The 18,071-nt window shown below is 36.1% G+C and overlaps 1 protein-coding gene across 14 annotated transcripts in view; it reads right to left on the bottom strand.

Moving 5' to 3' along the window:
* LOC139116798 (CUGBP Elav-like family member 4) overlaps positions 1–18,071 on the bottom strand; it is a 119,673-nt gene that overhangs the window by 75,462 nt on the left and 26,140 nt on the right. Inside the window, exon 1 of one of the 14 annotated variants that reach the window (XM_070679473.1) lies at positions 17,042–17,286. The exons of the other annotated variants lie outside the window; for them this stretch is intronic. Coding sequence (XP_070535574.1) covers positions 17,042–17,083 — 42 coding nt within the window. The 5' untranslated portion in view covers positions 17,084–17,286. Of the gene's footprint in view, positions 1–17,041; positions 17,287–18,071 lie in introns of those variants that run through there. 14 annotated transcript variants of the gene reach the window in all.

The following is an 18,071-nucleotide window of genomic DNA, read 5'->3' as shown; positions in this document are numbered from 1 at the left end:
CAGCCCTTACAAAGAACTTGAATTTCATGGGCTTCAAATCGATCTCAAGGACAACGCCAGCGAAATCACAAGCAGCAGAGAGAAGTCACTGCCAAGCAACATCATTACCACAGCCAACGCCACTCTCAGGTGCAAGCGTTTCTTAGCATACAAATTAATGTAATTAAACTTGTTGATTATAAAGCACTCAAATCAAGATTTTTTTGTATGCTGAGAGAATTCATCACGCAAATTAGGTCGTCGCCACATTAATTTAATCGGCCTTCTAAATTATATCGGAAAAAATTCAATCATATCCCAGAGCACACATTCAAGTCAGTCAAGAAAGTTCATTTTATGTATGATTTTTAATGTGTTGTAAAGAGATGAGCTTTGCTGAAACATGAACCAAATAGAAGTGTTCTGTTACTTCAGATTATTGTATTATATTAATGCTCTTGCATTGATCAGCAGAGATCTCACACATACATTGGAGGTCGCGTGAGAACAACTAGAAAATCTGGAATAATTCTGTCTTAATGGTAAAAAGGCATGCACCAAGATTGTGAAGCGTTTGTACAGGTCACAAAATATCCAGCAAGAATTTAGTGAAAACCTTCATTTCATCTTATGTTCCTTTTATGGAAAGAGTTGCATGAGCCAAAAATAACATCCTTTCATGCATTGACCTGAGTTTCACCAAGCCACAAGCTGAGCCACCATTATGGTAATGATGTCCAACAGCGCATCGCTTTCACCTGCAGTCTTCCGCAATGTTCGACAACATGAGGCACAATAACAACAAAAGATAATACATACATTTTTCTAAAGCTCACATGACCACTGAAGATGAATATACCATAGAACTACATTCTACATCAAAAGCGACAGAATGTGACAAGAAAAGTGTATATTTCTTCATTGACTTTCAGCCAAGCCATTAGTCAGTAAACATTCAGGTCTGTCGTTTGTTCAGCTCTAGATTAACGTCTCACAAAAAAAACCCTGATAGCTTTTCAACATTTACATTAGCCAGCGTCTAAAATTACTTTGCAAGAACTGATCACTGAGATTTTATCTGGTGGCAAAATTACTTAATTTTGACATCTTCTGTACTGCGAGCACGAGAGAGACTGTTATCGATAAGTTATGGTTGTGTGCAAATCCCATTAATGAGTGGGCTGTCAATGAAGTATTATGAAACTGCCACGCATCATATCAACATCGTATCCATGAGGAGTGCCAATTTTCATATCCAAGACGCACCGTACAAAAAGCAAAAGATAAGAATGTGAACATATCAGACACAACTGACAAACTAAAAGTGTGATTATACTTGTTATTCATAGCTATGTCACACCATCTGAATGTGCTTGTGTACACTGATAAATATTTCAATGAAATTTCAAGACAAAAGTCCAAGTTCGCTTGTTTCAAGATTTGTCTGTGATTTAACTTGACATGTTAGTTGAACTCATGATTAGGTGAAACCATTTGTGCCATTGCAGGGTGGAGTTGGATCTGTCAACTATAGATCGAGGGTGAATGGGCTAACTGCCATTAAAGACTAACGCAGGAACACAATTTTAAGAAGGCGTATCAACAGTAAAATTGGGACAATTCAAAACATGAAGTGTACGGCTGATCAAGGCGTGTTTACAGCACTATGTAGAGCTGTAGCCAGCCATGACGATACAACGCTGGCACTGGAGAGTACAATTACTCTACCATTCCTTTGTGGGTTAGCTGCAATTTGCATCCAGGTCAAGCATGAAAGTAGACATACAACTGAAAGAGACAAAACTGATCTCAGAGACGGCAAAATGGCTGACCATGGTAACTAAAATTCATTCCCAGCGGATGCAAGTCTATATATATAAAATCTGGACACAGTTCATCACTGTACATCATGAACTAGCGTCTCATATATTGGTGTGTTTATCATTTTTTGTGTTAAGAGTGTTCAATCAAATCGCAATCTGCTCACCAAAAAGATACAAAAATGCCATTTTCCTGACTTCACACATTTCAATGGAACATATGATGTACATACAAATCTATCTCTTTATTAAAACTGTTGTAAAATATAACAACATGATTTTAACAAAGTTTGAAGTGTCTTCACATTAAGTAAATCAGTTCAATGCCGTTTGTTTTGTAGCTTCTAAGAGTTTCAATGCACCAATGCTCATCAACAGTGCAACATTTAGTACAACGAATGCTGTCGATTTTTCAAGACATGTCCCGTTTGTGCAATGATTCGTGGGCTTTTCATAGGTCTCAATGCACAGCCTCAGAGAGTTTGATAAATTCCCAAATGGCAGCTCTGATCACAGCAAATTAGCATACAGATTGGGCAGGTTAGGAACCCTGACATCATGAAACATCATTTAGAGGATGCGTCGCTTCCATTGCCAAGGAAAGCGATTACTCCGACTCAAATGCAAAACTTGTCATGATTTGTTTTTTATGCGGTAACACTATTTAATCACGTTGTGTGTCCATGAAAACAGCCTATGAAATGAGAATTACAGTGAAAAATATTTGATTACAAGACTTTCACAGAATAAATGGAGGATTTCAAGCAATGAATCTGAGATGACACCCATTTGAAGTGCTTACATCCTCTAATGGATTTCATCCTGAGTCGCTATTTGTAGTTTGAGATACAAAATCTGTTTTGAAACATTGTTGCATTGATATGCGGTACGCCAAAATCAAAAAGTAAGGCTACAGAATGTCTGAACACCAAATGCCATGAGAATACAGGAAGTCTCCAAATTGAATCAGTATAATTAAAGTCCTTTCATTACATAAACACATGCTTTTCTTCGGACAAGTTTTCCGAGGATGGTAATCTAATTTCAATTATTTGCGTATGAATCACGTCGCCTTGGACAACACTTTCATGAAAAAGTGAACCATGCTGAGTAATTTCTCCAGACTTCATCGCAGTCTCTCCAGTAATAGAACAATCTGTGTGTCATCACCCTGACAGCCAAATTTGCATATCAATTCGGGTCGGGTGAAATGAATGCTAATGACCGACACGGTGAGGTGTGACCAATCGCTTGCAAAACTGCCCATTTTCCACTCTTGAAAGACGAAATCATCAAACTCATTCATGCTCAAATTGTAGTATTGTGTCTAAGAGAAACTCAAATTCTTGTAGATAATAGCCCCAATTAAGGGCAGTTCTACAGAATCTGATTTCTCCTCGCCTGTACACTGCCTGCATTAAAAACAGAATTGAAACTCACCTAAGTAAATGAGACACACACTTTGAATGACATGAAGTGGTGATATTGACGTGTACCTATTACTTTTCACCAAACCTTTTGCTCCAATTCTTAAGAATTTCACTTACAGGATAACTCAACTACACATACAGTGTTGGCAGAACGAGCCAAGCACAACTTGATCGGTACTTCATGTATCACTGTCACATTTTATTTCTCCACTCTATTTTTATTCTGTTGAAAATATTTCAGACTTTTGGGGAAACTTTAATCAAGTATATACTGACTGTAACTCTAAACTGACAGAAATTCATACAAATATGGGAAGTACGAAAATTAAAAATAGTAAGAGCAGTAGAGCAGAATTGAGCATTGGAAATATTTCTGTCTTTCTGAAAGTAATCTAAAGTAGTGTGCAAGGATGTAATAATTTAATTTTTCTCTTCTTTGATGTAGGATTCCTGTTGCTTGTAAAACTTATTTTCAAGATTGAGTCCATGAGTATTTTCACAACAGACAAGAAACAGAGGGAATACTTTAGTTTGGGCATTACTGATCAAAAAGCTGTGCTCAGATTCTGCATATCGGGCGATTGTAATTTTGATATTTCTCACAACCACTTTCAGAATCAGCTGCAACATAAACCAACAGGTGCAGAGAAAATAATGGAATAGAACCATATTTTTAAATTTTTAAAAATCAGAACATTTGCTTGACAGTTTACTTTCACATTTTCATACAACATTTTGATTGTAGCATTTGATGCTGATTAATAATGCATAGGAGAAATGGAAACTGACCTTTCTCGGCCACAAAGCTGAACACAGCTATGAAGAAAAGCACTTTTATCTAAATGGTCGTGCAGGAAACCAGTCCCATAAAATGTCTCTGATATATTCATTAGAAATGGGCCAAAATGGCCAGTGAAGGAAAAAGGTGGCATAATTAGAGGCAAGAAAATGATCCAACTCCATCTATACAAATTGCCGTCATGGCTGAACACACGTGTGAAAACAACTTCCCCCTAAAAAGATCTCTCTTACGTTTGATGGATTGGATGAGTTTACATTAGCTGTAATGTGAAGCATTAAGTAATATGCACAGGGAAATATTATAGTGTGCGGAATATGTTAGTTACATGATGACCAGATTTTGATGTTTCAAGTACCTATCCGCCATGCTGAGTTGGACAATATCACTGCTGGGTAGCAATGTTGTGATATCAGGTCAATAACACAGCTGTGCTGGAGTGTACAATATGGGCATAAGGCAGCCAAGCTTTGATGTTCCACATGGTCACAGCAATACTGATTGTTTTGATACTCCGTATGGGTAATTCAACATCCATGGTGTTATTTGATGTTCAATATGGTTTTGCAATATCCAGTCACACCATATGGCAGCAACATGGCTCTGTTATATGCAAATTTACCCTGTATGAGTATTTGCATATGTGAAGGAAAGAGACAAATGTGTGATAAAAATACCGATAGAAATTCTCTTTTGACAAAATAGTTTTTGTCAATCAGATTGGAAAAGTGATGAGTTATATTTGATGAATAATTTAAAACTTGTTTTTTGGCATTATTCTTTTAAACATTTCATTGTATACTTTATATTCCCAATGTAGAGACTCAATTTAAGTATGTTTCTGTAGGGGTACACATGCTTGTCTGTCGTTGGGCAGATATTGTGAAACAGAGGAATTTACACATATTTCAAAAATTAACTCTTCATAACGCCAAGGTGGTACATGAAATATAAACTTTTTTTTTCGTTTTGGAAACGCACTAAAGAACTGAACTGTCAGAGCATAACATTTTGACGGAGATGAAACATTTACAATACTGTATGATGGATTCCTACATTACATTCAATATTTTTTAATATTTATGGGCTCTGGGATTAAATGTCATCATTATATAGTGTATCTGTATATTCATTAATCTTAGATGCTGGCAAATGAACTAGAGAGATGAATGCACACAGTCTCAAATGTCAGGGAAAAGAAAGAACGTGCAGAACTTCAATAAAAAATAAATCTTTTGAGTACTGAAACTTAAAACTGTTACATGTTCATCAAACAAATAGAGGAAAAAATTCTATGTGGTTGTCGGAAATTTTATTGTCATGCTGTCGTGATGTTTCTGATGTAGCACTGTTAAACCAATTTCTGTGCAGTTGTCTATTTGCTGTTTTCAAGAATTTCCAAATCTTTACATTTCTTCTTTGGAAGAAAAAAACAACATTATCATGCTCGGGCCAAACAGCCCTAGACCTCGTACCATTACAGCAAGGCTAGTCTGACAAACATACACACAGGATGTGTGCGGAATTAGAATAAGAAAATCAGTGAGGTGTGAACAACTGTAGGTGGAATTTTCTAACAGAATGAATGGCTTTGGATGATTTACTATCGTTCTCACAGCTCTACAGATGCTACCTTTTAAGACGTTTTAATCTGCGAGCTGCACACATCCAATCCACAGTACAAACTTCTTCCACAGCTCACCGCTAGCCGAGTCAACCAAGTGTGCAAAAGACTCGGCAACAGACGCTGTCAGATTCAATTTGGGATTTCTTTAAATGGCACTCTCTTTGATGAAGCGGGCAGGACTGTCTCACTTTAAGCCGTGTCTACAGAAAACCGGATACGGTAACTTAAGGCCTGCCATAACGTTTGCCAAAAAGGCTTTTCTAATCATGTTTGGTCATTTCACACAATCTTAAATTAAAACCTCAAATGTCCACGCTGACACTGCACAGCTCTCTTTTGTTTACAGGTGACAGTGAATCACTACATCTCTTTCATCGTGAATAATAATGTCAATGCAAAGCATGGCAGTCCGGTTTTGTCCACCTGATGCAAAATATTTTTGTGGTTAAAGGTTTATTAATATGCCATTTATGCAAATATTTCAAACCTATTAAAACCTTGATTAGGGTCTTCCCTAACAAGTTGTCTTCCCCCTGAAATAATGCCCTCACAACAAATACCTTGTGTAATATTATGATGTCACTTTCCTACCTCAAGCATAGATGGGACCATACCTACAGGCTGTTTTGTAGTGAAAGTAAATTGTAAACTTATCTTTCCAAACTGGATAATTTTCATGTGATAAAAACAATTTTGAAATCTCAGTAAACTAAAACAAAAGCCACAATTATCGAAAACAATCTTTCCTCATGCAATTTCCAATATGCCTGTATCATCTGCTTTATTTTATTTATCCTTCACCATAATAAAAATTGCAGAAATTGCCAAAAATGCTATCAATACAACAGATTATAAGTTGCTTATCATGATGTCACATCGTCTAGACACAACTGAAGACCACTAAAATGACAAAATCATATCTGGTCTCCTTTCTCATACTATATTGAATCCGATTGATCTTGCGTGATTTACGAGCTAGCTATAAATATGTACTGGCTAGTTTAAAACTAAGACATAAAAAGACATATTCTCTGTAATTACAGCACCATATGATGCTTAAATTAGTTTTACACTTCTTACACCATATGAGAGGCAGATTACTCAAGGGAACAACTGAAGACAGGCTGCATTCTCACTTCCAATTTACGAGCTGTCCGTCAACTACATCGTTCACGCAGCACACTGCTGACAATTTCCAGTGCATTTTCTTTTTGAATTTCATTTATTATTTCTTAAATGGTTATCAAGTTCAAATTGTCCAATCTCATTTCAAACAATGGACTTTCAAATATCCTCCAGTATGTTTTTCCTGAACTTGACTTGAAATGGGGATGATATTATGCAGAAGCAAATATGCAGCAACACAGGAAAAGGTCAAAAGGGAATTTTCGATAAAGCAGTGTAATATTGACTTCTCATGAATCGTCAATATTTCATGGTAACGCAATCTTTTAAATCAGCGTCTGGCAATATTTTCATGTACGTAATAACTTCAGTCAATTACGCATTATGCGCACAATATGGAATTTTTCCCCATTTTTTTTAGCCTGGAGCTTGGTTCTTATGCAACTCTCACTCATGCTACGGATGACTGCAAATTGTTCTTTCAAAATGTTGGCATGATTTTTGTGTCATACACTATGGTATATTTTGTTCAGACAATTTTTTTCCCCCAAATCTTTTGCACAATGTCTGTCAAAGAGTAAATTTTTATAAACTCCTGGCAGTGACATCCACTGAAATGAAATGGGTTTTTGAAGCATGGTTTAATCATTTTGGTTGGAATTTGTCTCCGTTCATTTTCCAATCATAATTGGGCTGTCTTCATTCTTCAAGATTCAGTGTGCTGTATCTATGAATGACTTTTCCAAACAGGAAAGTGATTCAAACTGTTCACTTTCCACACCTTAACTGCCTTGCAAAATGTGAACTGTTTGTCATTGATACACTATATAAACACACAGTTATTAAAGCACCAACTCCAAATTGGAAAAACCCTATACATGTACACAGTAGTCTCAAAATCATTTCTGCAAATTTCACAGCATTACCTCTTTGTTTACTTTTCTCAAAAGAAAACCAAGTGATTGGGTAAACAAAAGCACAATGGCTGAAAGAAAAAAAATCTTCTTGTGTAATTATCGGTGGAATTAAAACAAATATACATTTCAATTACTAAACCAACTTCACGATGCAAAACATATATACACTTTCACTTAAATCTTTTCAGCTTTTCTAAACAATGAATACAAAACTATTCAAGACAAGATAATGAGTCCTTCCTGGTTCAAAACCAATTTCCGCAGAGCCATCTACTGTAATCATGGCAACGGTAATGAAAGAATCGGAAAAAAACATGGTTGAAATCATTTTTCCTCTGAACTTTCTGCTTCTGAAATGGAACTGCAGGATTACATTTGTTTCTTCTGTGTTATCTTATGAAAAAAAAACAAGGTATTTGAGAAGTTGAATATAATACCATATCACATCAAAAGACTATTTTCCTGCATTTCTTTTGTACCTTCTTTTGATTGTCTTGATCATTCACACGTCGTAATTCTTATCGATGAATTTCAGAAAAGCTGATCAAAGAAATGAAATCTTGTATTCTAGTGTTTTCCACAGCTTGAAAATTCAGGTGGGCAGTCAATTTGCATAACAATGAATAATTTGTGTATTCCTTTGTTGTGAAAATGTATTATTTGTATGGTTATTAAACTGAGAATAGATTGCTACAAAAAAACAGAAGGGTCACTGCCATCCTTCAAAATTGCCTTTTGAAAGAACCCTGCATCTTATAGAACATAATCACCAAATCCTCAGTGATATCTTGTTCATCTCATACAGCTATTGTATCAGACATATTGCTTTTCTCCTCTGTGCATTGTGAAAATTGAGTTCCTTTCTCAATCTGTAAGAACATGTAGATTTGCACTACAATATGACATTCTGTTCCTTTTTGCTGTGTTTTCTTATATCATGATGGAAATGTCAATAAAACTAACAAATACCCCAAAATGACCAATATACCCTCACCAAGCGTCCACATGGCGGTTAACTTAGGCAAAAGTACCAAGCTAATGTGAAACACTATCATGCAGATGATAATAAGAATGTTTATTGACTCTTTGTGTTACATATTCTCCACCAAAATTTCAGCAAATCATACTTTTGACTTGTAAATTCGGAAAAATGATACCTATGGAAATTGCCAAGGTCAGACGTAATCTTTGAAAAGTTCACATTCGGTGTGAACCAATATTGAATCAGCTGAACTTGGTGAAGTAGAACCAAACAGAGTGGGTATTACACTGGAAGAAAGTGTCACGTTCACTTCTTTGTATACAACAACTGGTCTGTGTGTAGGAGTGTGTTTCTCTTGATTAAAACGCACAGTGTTCACAATCACCTCGGGGGTAATATCAGTGCACATATCTCATATGAGCATATATATAAAAAATTCAGATGCGCTTGAAAACAGATTTGTAAGAGAGATTTTTACAGAGAAAAACTATATACAAATTCAAAAATCACAGCAACAATTTCATTATTCCGACATATTTACATATGTATGATGTACAAAGTGTATGGAATGTTTTGCGAAAAATACATTAAAGAGCCAATTTTTGCCTTAAATTATACAGATCGGATATAAACCCGCCGAGACATTTATGATCAGTCCGTGGTAAATTGTAAAGACTTTGATTTAACAGTACTGGTCAATCCATTGTGAAACATTGTTAAACCATGATTTGCAAACGTCTACAGATGTGAGAAACACAGGATTGCTACTAGATGTCTCCTTGGGGATACCGTACAGTAGACAAAAGAAAACCATGTCAACCAGTAAATTTTACTAAGAGTGACAAATCAAGTCTTTTTTTTCATTTAATCTTATAATGTAAACACAGAGACGTCGTAATTATGTCTTTTAGAAACACCTGACCACAGAAATTACAATCAATACAGTAAAACCGATCCCTGAAGGCGAAAGACAACATGTTGTTTTGAAACCATCTGGGTTGTCCTTGCCAGTCTGGCTACACGGAGACAATCAAAGGAGAAGAAAGGAGCGGCCATCTTGAGACACTGAAGGTTGTCTGTTTCACACTCTTGTCATGTCACAGTCAAGTGAAGTTCCCCTTTTCTGTTGGCCACAAATACAAGCTGTCCACGGTTTAAATCACTGAGTAACGAGTGACCACTATCCGATATATTTTAGTCAACCATCTGCAAGTCAGGCTACTTAATATATTTTTCTAAATATTGTTCATAATTGTACCTATATCCAGTAAATAAATACAACAATCTTCTCAAATATTTGTTTGCTTCCAATTCCAGTCAAGTTACCCTTTGCTGATGGCATCAAAATACAAAAATGCTGTCGATTGTTTATGTTACTTAGTAACTTTTGACCACTAGCTGATGTATTATAGTTCACCATTTTCCAGTCAGGCTACTTAATATACACTTCTAAATATTGTTCATAATTGTATATATATATATATCCAGTAAATGAACACAATAGTCTTCTCAAATATTTGTTTGCTTACCTCAATCACAGTTTTTATGGCGTTCATCACTGTTAATAGTTCTTAGTTCTGTGATAATATCTCAATCATTTTTCATCCCTTTGCATTCTGGGTAACATAAATGTACATATTCTGCACAGAGCCAACACTGAGGTGCTGAGAGTTTCACAACAGCCAATTTGCAACCAAGAAAAAAGTTGTACAGAGAAGCATTGTTTCTGTACGATGACTGTCTAATACTGGTAGCTAAAAAAATCTATCGTTTGCAGATTTTTTATTATTTATCTGAAGCTGTCAATGTATCTCATTGCAGGGAACTGGTCAGATTATACATAACTGTTAAATGTGACAAAGATATCATATTACTTAATGATAATATTAATAATAATATTTTATTGCTTGCTTGTAAATATAGGATTTACATCACATTTGTGGCAATAAAAGTGTGATACAAAAATAAGTTCAAATGATTGACTGTTTTTGAACTAGATTCTAAATTCTCATTCATGTTCACTTCAAAATAATTTTGAACTTTTCAATGGAGAGAATTTGACTGAGGATACAGAGGGATTGTTCTGATATTGATCCAATTGCTCTTGGAGTTTTTATTTCTTTTTCCATATTTGGGACACTCCTACAGGTTAATGCTTTCTGAAAGCTTGATAGAGATATGTGATATTATTACAGTTAAGGTAGAACACGCCTTGGGACGTATATATGGACTCTCAAAGTTTCAAACTTTTACAATTCTTTTCTGATCTACCACTTGTAGAGGTTTAGTTTCAAGCTCTTGGTGTAAGTTTTTCAAAATTTCAAAACTTTATTTTTCTCTCTAGAGTTAATACACGGATTGCGGCCATATTGAATTTTAAATATCAGTAAATCTTGGGTTATTTGTTTCTCTAGTACCAAAATTTGACTGGTGACCCGATTTTTATTCTTGATTTTGGAAGAGAATGGTTGAAAGATTCTTTAAGGAAAGTTTGAGCATAATTTAAGTCTTTCACTTTCGAGGCGCATACTACCTTAACGTACCGGTAAGCCAGGAATATTTATGTGCACCCCCTCACTGTCAAAATTAATGCAACTTGATTATGATGACTTCCAATGACAGCAACTGAAACTTATTCACTCTTTGAACAAAACATGTTGTACAATCATCAAAATTTGAACAGAGATAATCTTTATCAGTTGATTGATCAATTGATGGAATCTTTGGTCGATTAACGAACTACCCAGTTTCCAAATTAGCTTTTACTTGATCAATTCTGAGCATAATATTTGCACTGCACACAGTATCTGAACAAACTTGAAACAGACTGCATTGAATTGTTGTCATCAACCCCCACTCTCATATTCCTTGACATATTTCTTTTTTTGCACAGTACAGAGAGAATCTATGGAATTCAATAATTCACTGAAGGTTATGGTACAATAATCTACCTTTTATCCCTGTTTTAGAGTCTACAAGATCTAGGATTGATGGACCTTGAGTTCTGATGTACATTTCATGGTCAAACAGGAACCTCAAGGCCATGGTGAATGTAAATAGAAAAAGGGTCAAATGATGTAATATTACTAAATTATGTGGTACAGAATTTTCTTGTTTGACTGTAAGTTTCATGTGTAATAAGTATTTGTCTGACAGCACACATGTACTCTATTTCTGATGTTGTTTTCGTCGTACCTATCAACTGTTCAAAAACATCTGCAAATTATGCCTGTGACCCTAATCTGGCTAACATGTACAGATCACTACACCTTTTACGCTCAATGTCTTTTATGGATTTTTCCCTGAGTAGCAACAATTTGCCGATGATACCCTGGTTTGAAGCTAGCTATGAGTAGCATGGCTCATTTGCACAGATTTTTTTTTTCCGCTATCCAGAGCAGTCGCCAAGGAGTGCCCGTAAGTTTACAATGGTTTACCACATTTGAGTACACAATAATTGCGCTCATCTGATTGGCTGTGATTGCACTGGCATATTTATCAATGCCCTGGGGGTGCCTGGCTGAATAGCTGGGCTCATCTGACTGGTTGTGATTTGATTGGCATACTTATTAGTGTCCTCGGGCCATTCTCTGAGTGACTGTACTCATCTGATTGGCTGTGATATTGGTATATTTAACAATGTCCTGGGGGGCCTCATTACAGTCAAAACCAGTCACGGTGATACCATCAACAACAAGAAAACTTAAGGCTTGGAGTTGAGTGACTGGGAAAATGAATAATTCAGTAGGTATTTGCATATTGCAATCTCCTACAGGTGGAGAAGTGCCTTGGTTTCCATGAAATTCGCATAAACACTTAAAGAGGAGGACTGTTAAAATGGTAACTTTGAAAGCATGTGATTTGCAAGATCTGGATGCCCTGAATTGCTCTGAAATGGAAATATATGGTTCAACTAGGCTGTAATTTTATTTTGGGGGGTTACTCAGTGCTATAAGTTGTGAAAATCACATTTTGTCACTTTTTGACATGTGGCATTACAATTACTTTGGTTCAAGCTGGCTGAACGGCATATTGCCTAGTTTTTATGATCATTTTTGAGTGCAGTCACATTAAAAATATATTGTCTACAAGATATATGGGAAAGTTCCATCCCTGTATATAGAAGGCAACAGGGAGTACCGGTACTACCCTCTTGTCTTAGAATGGGCTTATGTAAATGAACTGTATTTATAATCAGTACACCCTGACAATAGTTATGTTAAAACAAACATGTCAATCAAGTACATGTGAAATGTACATTTAAAGGCTCACTGTCTACGGTATGTATGAATGTAAGCTCGCCTAGCAAGCAAAAACAGAATAGAAATCACATTATTTAAGTGAAGGATTTACATAATGGCATTCTACAGAAGTGCTATAACAAATCCTGCCTATGCATTTGACAGAAAGCAGCGTGGATGTACGGCTATGGAAGCTGCTGAATTCATTTCAGGGCAAATCAATGGAACAAATCTCTTATGGAAATTCTGAGAAAGTGACGGCATAGCCTGCTTTAGAAAACTAATCCTGTTGCCAATTCCAAAGTTGAAATTCAGTAAGTATCTGATGCATAGTGTAGTACAGCAGAGCACAAAACCCTTGAATATCACACAACCACTTTGCATTCTAATGTTTTCCGTTTTGCATGAATATATTCCATTTTGCATGCAGTGTTTTTTTCAAAGTGAAGGCAATTGACTGCAATTATTCCAGGCAGAAAAGAGCAGTCACTTTCGGCCAATTTTCTGCATTTCAGCAATGTGCTCACAAATTTCAATACTGTATTAGTGTCATTTTCTGGGCCATGGCGAACTGCAATTACATGTATGCTACAACCTTGAAGAACATGACATTCAAGCTAAAAATGAACCCTGTGTACTACATGTTATCAGAATTAAGTCAGAAATCAGTGTAAGTGTAAAATGGAAACTGTTCAATATCTTCCTTGTGCAGTGGTGTCTGTTATCTACACTTGTGGTGACTTTTTCTATCTAATCATTGAGGTTTTGATATTTTACGTACATCTCAAAAATTTAGATGTGAAAGCTTGTTCAAAATGCCCCTGTAATCTTCCATGTCTTTTTGAAGTAATTTTTCTGAAGTTTAATAAAAAAATAAATTAAATCACCTTGGCAATAGAATATTTACTCGTATTAATGTAAATCTAGGTTCTAGCCAAGGTGTATGTTGTACATATGATTTCTACCAAAGGAAACAATGCTGTAAATACATATGCTGTAACAAACAAAATGTCTGAAAGTCTTTTAGCAGGGCATTTAGACTGAACTAGGAAGAAGCATTTGTTGAAATACCCTTCTGAACCAGCAATGTAAACTCTAAGGGAGATTTACTATTCAATTCCATCTCTAAACAGCAGAGTACAGTGAACAAAATACTATACTTGATCATCCGTACATCAGTTTTGGATTCAGATTGTGCATGTAACCAGAAAACAAAAAAATTTAATTTCAGAACCACAAAAAGTGTGTTAGATGAAGTTTAAACATCACTTTCAGATTCAGAAACACAGAATCTGCCGACATGAAATGCTTTCCTTAATCTGCAAGTTCTGCCATGTATCAGGATGTGTGTACAACAAGTTTTGGGTGGGGTCATCATGTGTTTGCATACCATACACCGTGCTTCTGGTTAAAATCAGTCAGCAGACGTATTTAAAATCCTAACGAGACAGAACACAAGCGCTGTACGTAAATAATTTAAAATACAGTCTCCTTGTTCATTGAGAATAAATATTACAGCAATGACAGTAATTTTTTTCTCTGATCAAAATTTTATACTCAATGAACAAAGACAGAAACACATTAGTAACATAATTTTTCATGCACACATGACCCTGACAAAAGCTGTGGTATTGCATAAATGTGTTTGCCATCTTTCCAAAACACAGTAGGGATTAAATTATCTTGCAAGAACCGCTTGGTGAATCCGGAGTATGATTTCATAGCTTGACAAAATCCTATTGGTCGGAAGCCAATCAGTCATTCTGAAAGATTAATGGTTTTGCCAGGCAGAAAATAATTCATGGGTGAATAAAGAGGGATGCAATTTCTTTTTATCGGGGACATTGGGTTATCTTTGGTCCGTTGCCGGTCATTGTGATGTGAAATCCATTGCTTTCATCGCGAGTAGTTTTATAAGTTTCTTTTCCCATCTGATCCTGAAAAATGTATATTCCTGGTAATTCATAGCTTGAACAAAGGTAGGCTATGCCTGCAAGAAACACTCCCAAATGGTTTTAATCTTAGGAACTGCCGTCGGCTAAAACATACATTGTGAAGGAAAAACACACTAATGATGTCATATCAGACGCTCTAATCTCTCCGCATAGCTCATTGCTTCCCACCTCCCTAGTACGCAAGAAATACTAAAATCATGACTGAGATTTTTGCCATGCGTGTTATCCTACTATTCTTTCTGCCACATTTCAACATGAATAGCACTCGGACTGAACAATAGAGTTGAACCACAATGTGTCTCAGAAAGTGTTACAGCATCTCTCTCTATATTTTTGATTAATTTTGTTCATTTACTTGATCACCCACAAATCCCTGTAAACTGGTCCACAATCAACATCAATAACAATGGGTTTGGGCCAAACCATGGTGGTGAAAGGGTTAAAATGACATCAGACCATGGTATTGAACATTCATAATCCTTCAAGTTCTTATAATATCACAGTCTGTCAAATTTTCCTACTATAAATTACAAATGGAGCTGGGCTTATAACTCTGCTGTGTGTATGACTATATACCTAAACTACTTCCAGAATTTTAGAAGTACGTCGCACAACCGGGGTGATAAACCATTACAGAAGAGCAATTCCACAAATTCACCGACCTCAGCCCTTTGCTTTATTTCAGAGTGATATTAAAATTCATCTCTCTCTCTCTCTCTCTCTCTCTCTCTCTCTCTCTCTCTCTCTCTCTCTCTCTCTCTCTCTATATATATATATATATATATATATATATATATATATATATACTGATAATAAAAGTGAAAAAAAATTTCAGCATGTGCCTCCTGTGACTGCCAAGAAAATCTGAAATACTGCACAAAAGTACATTTTTCTAAAGGATACTCAGGGGATTAAGATAGCAACACCATTATGTCATGGGGGCAATGTGACAAAGTATGAGTAATATTTCACACACACAAAAAAAATCCAAAAATGCAGATAACTTGAATGACCCGAGAGTTTGGGAATTGTATTTCTTGTTCAGGCCCAGGTTGAATGACAGGGAAGCAGAAAGCTTAATCAGAATGCAACCAGGGGATTGGCGGGACCGTTTCAGCTGACTGAAAAATTCACTACACCAGCCGTGATTTGTCAATACCAACCCTAGACATGATTAGATACGAGCCAGCTACAGGGATTTCAAGCTGTCTGATATATTATGGAAAATAATGATTTCCGAGTCTTTGGGGATTACACAAATCTCGGAATGCCACACATTTGCCCGGAATCAAATTTATTTTGATGAATTTCCACAAAATGGAATTTCTTGCAGTTAATTGAGTTAGTTACGATGATGGAAGACAAAGGGCCACATTCTTGAAAATAAAGTATAGTTCAAAGGTTATATGTAGCCTATGGCCTTAACCAAAATTTGTATTCAGAGAACAATTTGAATTGTAATAAGGCAACTCCACACCTATCCAGTGTTGTGGCTTTCATTGCCATGCCATATTTTCAAAGAAAAAACTGCATTACATGACCCTTGTGTTGAAATGTCTTTTGCCAAAAGGTTCAAAGGTCAGCTTTCTAAATCACACCAATGAGCTATCATATCACTGACTGAAATTTTGGAATCACTTGCTATCTTTTTGTAATCGTCATTGTAAGATTGGTAGGCATGCACCTATCAGTCACAGCACAGATTTGATATTAAGCAATAAACCACACCCAGCAACAGTATATCACAAGATTTTGACCAGTTCAAGTCTATGCAATTAAATATATGCACAAGTAAAAGCAAGAACAATGAGGTGAACTGGTCAAAATCGAGTGGTATACTGTCGCTGGGTGTGATTTATTGCTATTATATCATAACAGTATATTGAAATTCTGGCATGGAACGTCAACAAAGAATTTTTGCTTTTGCTGAAAGTTTGTGGTATGCCAACCGTGGTGTATCACGAATATACCACATTTCTTTTCACGTCCCGACCAATCAGAGCACTGCATTTGTGCCATCAATATACTGGTATGATATAATAAAATACTCATACCAACATTATGGGCAGAAGAATAATAATTTGTTTCTTCTCGTATCAGTCAGTTAAAGTGACACGGCAAAGCGATTCTTGCTTTATTTCCCTTTAACCATTGTGATATACTTACCACAACACTGCCAGCATAATATCTTCTCTTCCTTGTTGTCATTCATAGATATGAAGGGGCAGCCGCTCAATATCACACATCATCGGTGGTTGTTGTGTGTTCAACCCATTTTTGAGGATACTAATGTAACCCTTTCACCACCTTGGTTTGGCCCAAACCAATCGTTTTCAATGGTGATTATCGACCAGTTTACAGAGAATGGGGATAAACAAGTTGATGAATAGACCAAAGAAGGAAAGACAAAGAAATGATGCACAGGTCTTGAAGTGGGTGTACCTGATTAACACTGGGCCAAATCATTATGAGAAGTAATTGGACTCCCTAGGATTATGTTGATTTGTATTTAGATGTAAATGGACTCCCTGGGATTATTAAGAAGTATATGGACTCCCTAGAATTATACTGATTTGTGGACGTAGAGTATCTGTACTCCTAGTTGTGGGTCCATAGCTGTGGTGTTTTCAGACGGGATTCCTGCCTTTTACGGGCTGGTTTTGACTTTGTGGTGGCGGGGTTAAAATCGTAAAAGTCAAAACCAGTCCGTAAAAGGCAGGAATCCCGTCTGAAAACACCACAGCTATGGACCCATCACTACTATACTCCCTAAGTTTATGTTGAAGCAACTGGACTCCATGAGACGAGATTATGTTGACTTGAATAATTGTACAATGTGGGCCAAATCTTTTTCAGTCTTGCCCTTGGGTGATGCAGGCAATGAGCAAAATTAAAGCTAATTCTTTTTTGCCCAGTTTTTTTGGGGTGAGAGCTCCTATTTAGAGTTTTTCCACAGTGAAGTTGGCTTTGGAAACCAATAATACTTTGATCATATCTGTTTCTGATAATGCATAAAATTTTAAACACAAGCATTGATTCCGACAAGGCAGCATCACATCAAAAGCCTAATTTTTAATTCATCAAGGCTGTGATGTACATAGAATGAACTTTTCCACTCACTGATGTGAAGATGAACATCATGAAATGTTGCACTATTCATACATTTTTAGGAAGCCAGCCAGGGGCATTTTATTCT

Source organism: Ptychodera flava, chromosome 18 (assembly GCF_041260155.1).
Source record: "Ptychodera flava strain L36383 chromosome 18, AS_Pfla_20210202, whole genome shotgun sequence".
NCBI classification, from domain to species: domain Eukaryota; kingdom Metazoa; phylum Hemichordata; class Enteropneusta; family Ptychoderidae; genus Ptychodera; species Ptychodera flava.
The sequence above is the reverse complement of the archived record's forward strand: the minus strand, read 5'-3'. Positions and strand labels throughout refer to the sequence as shown.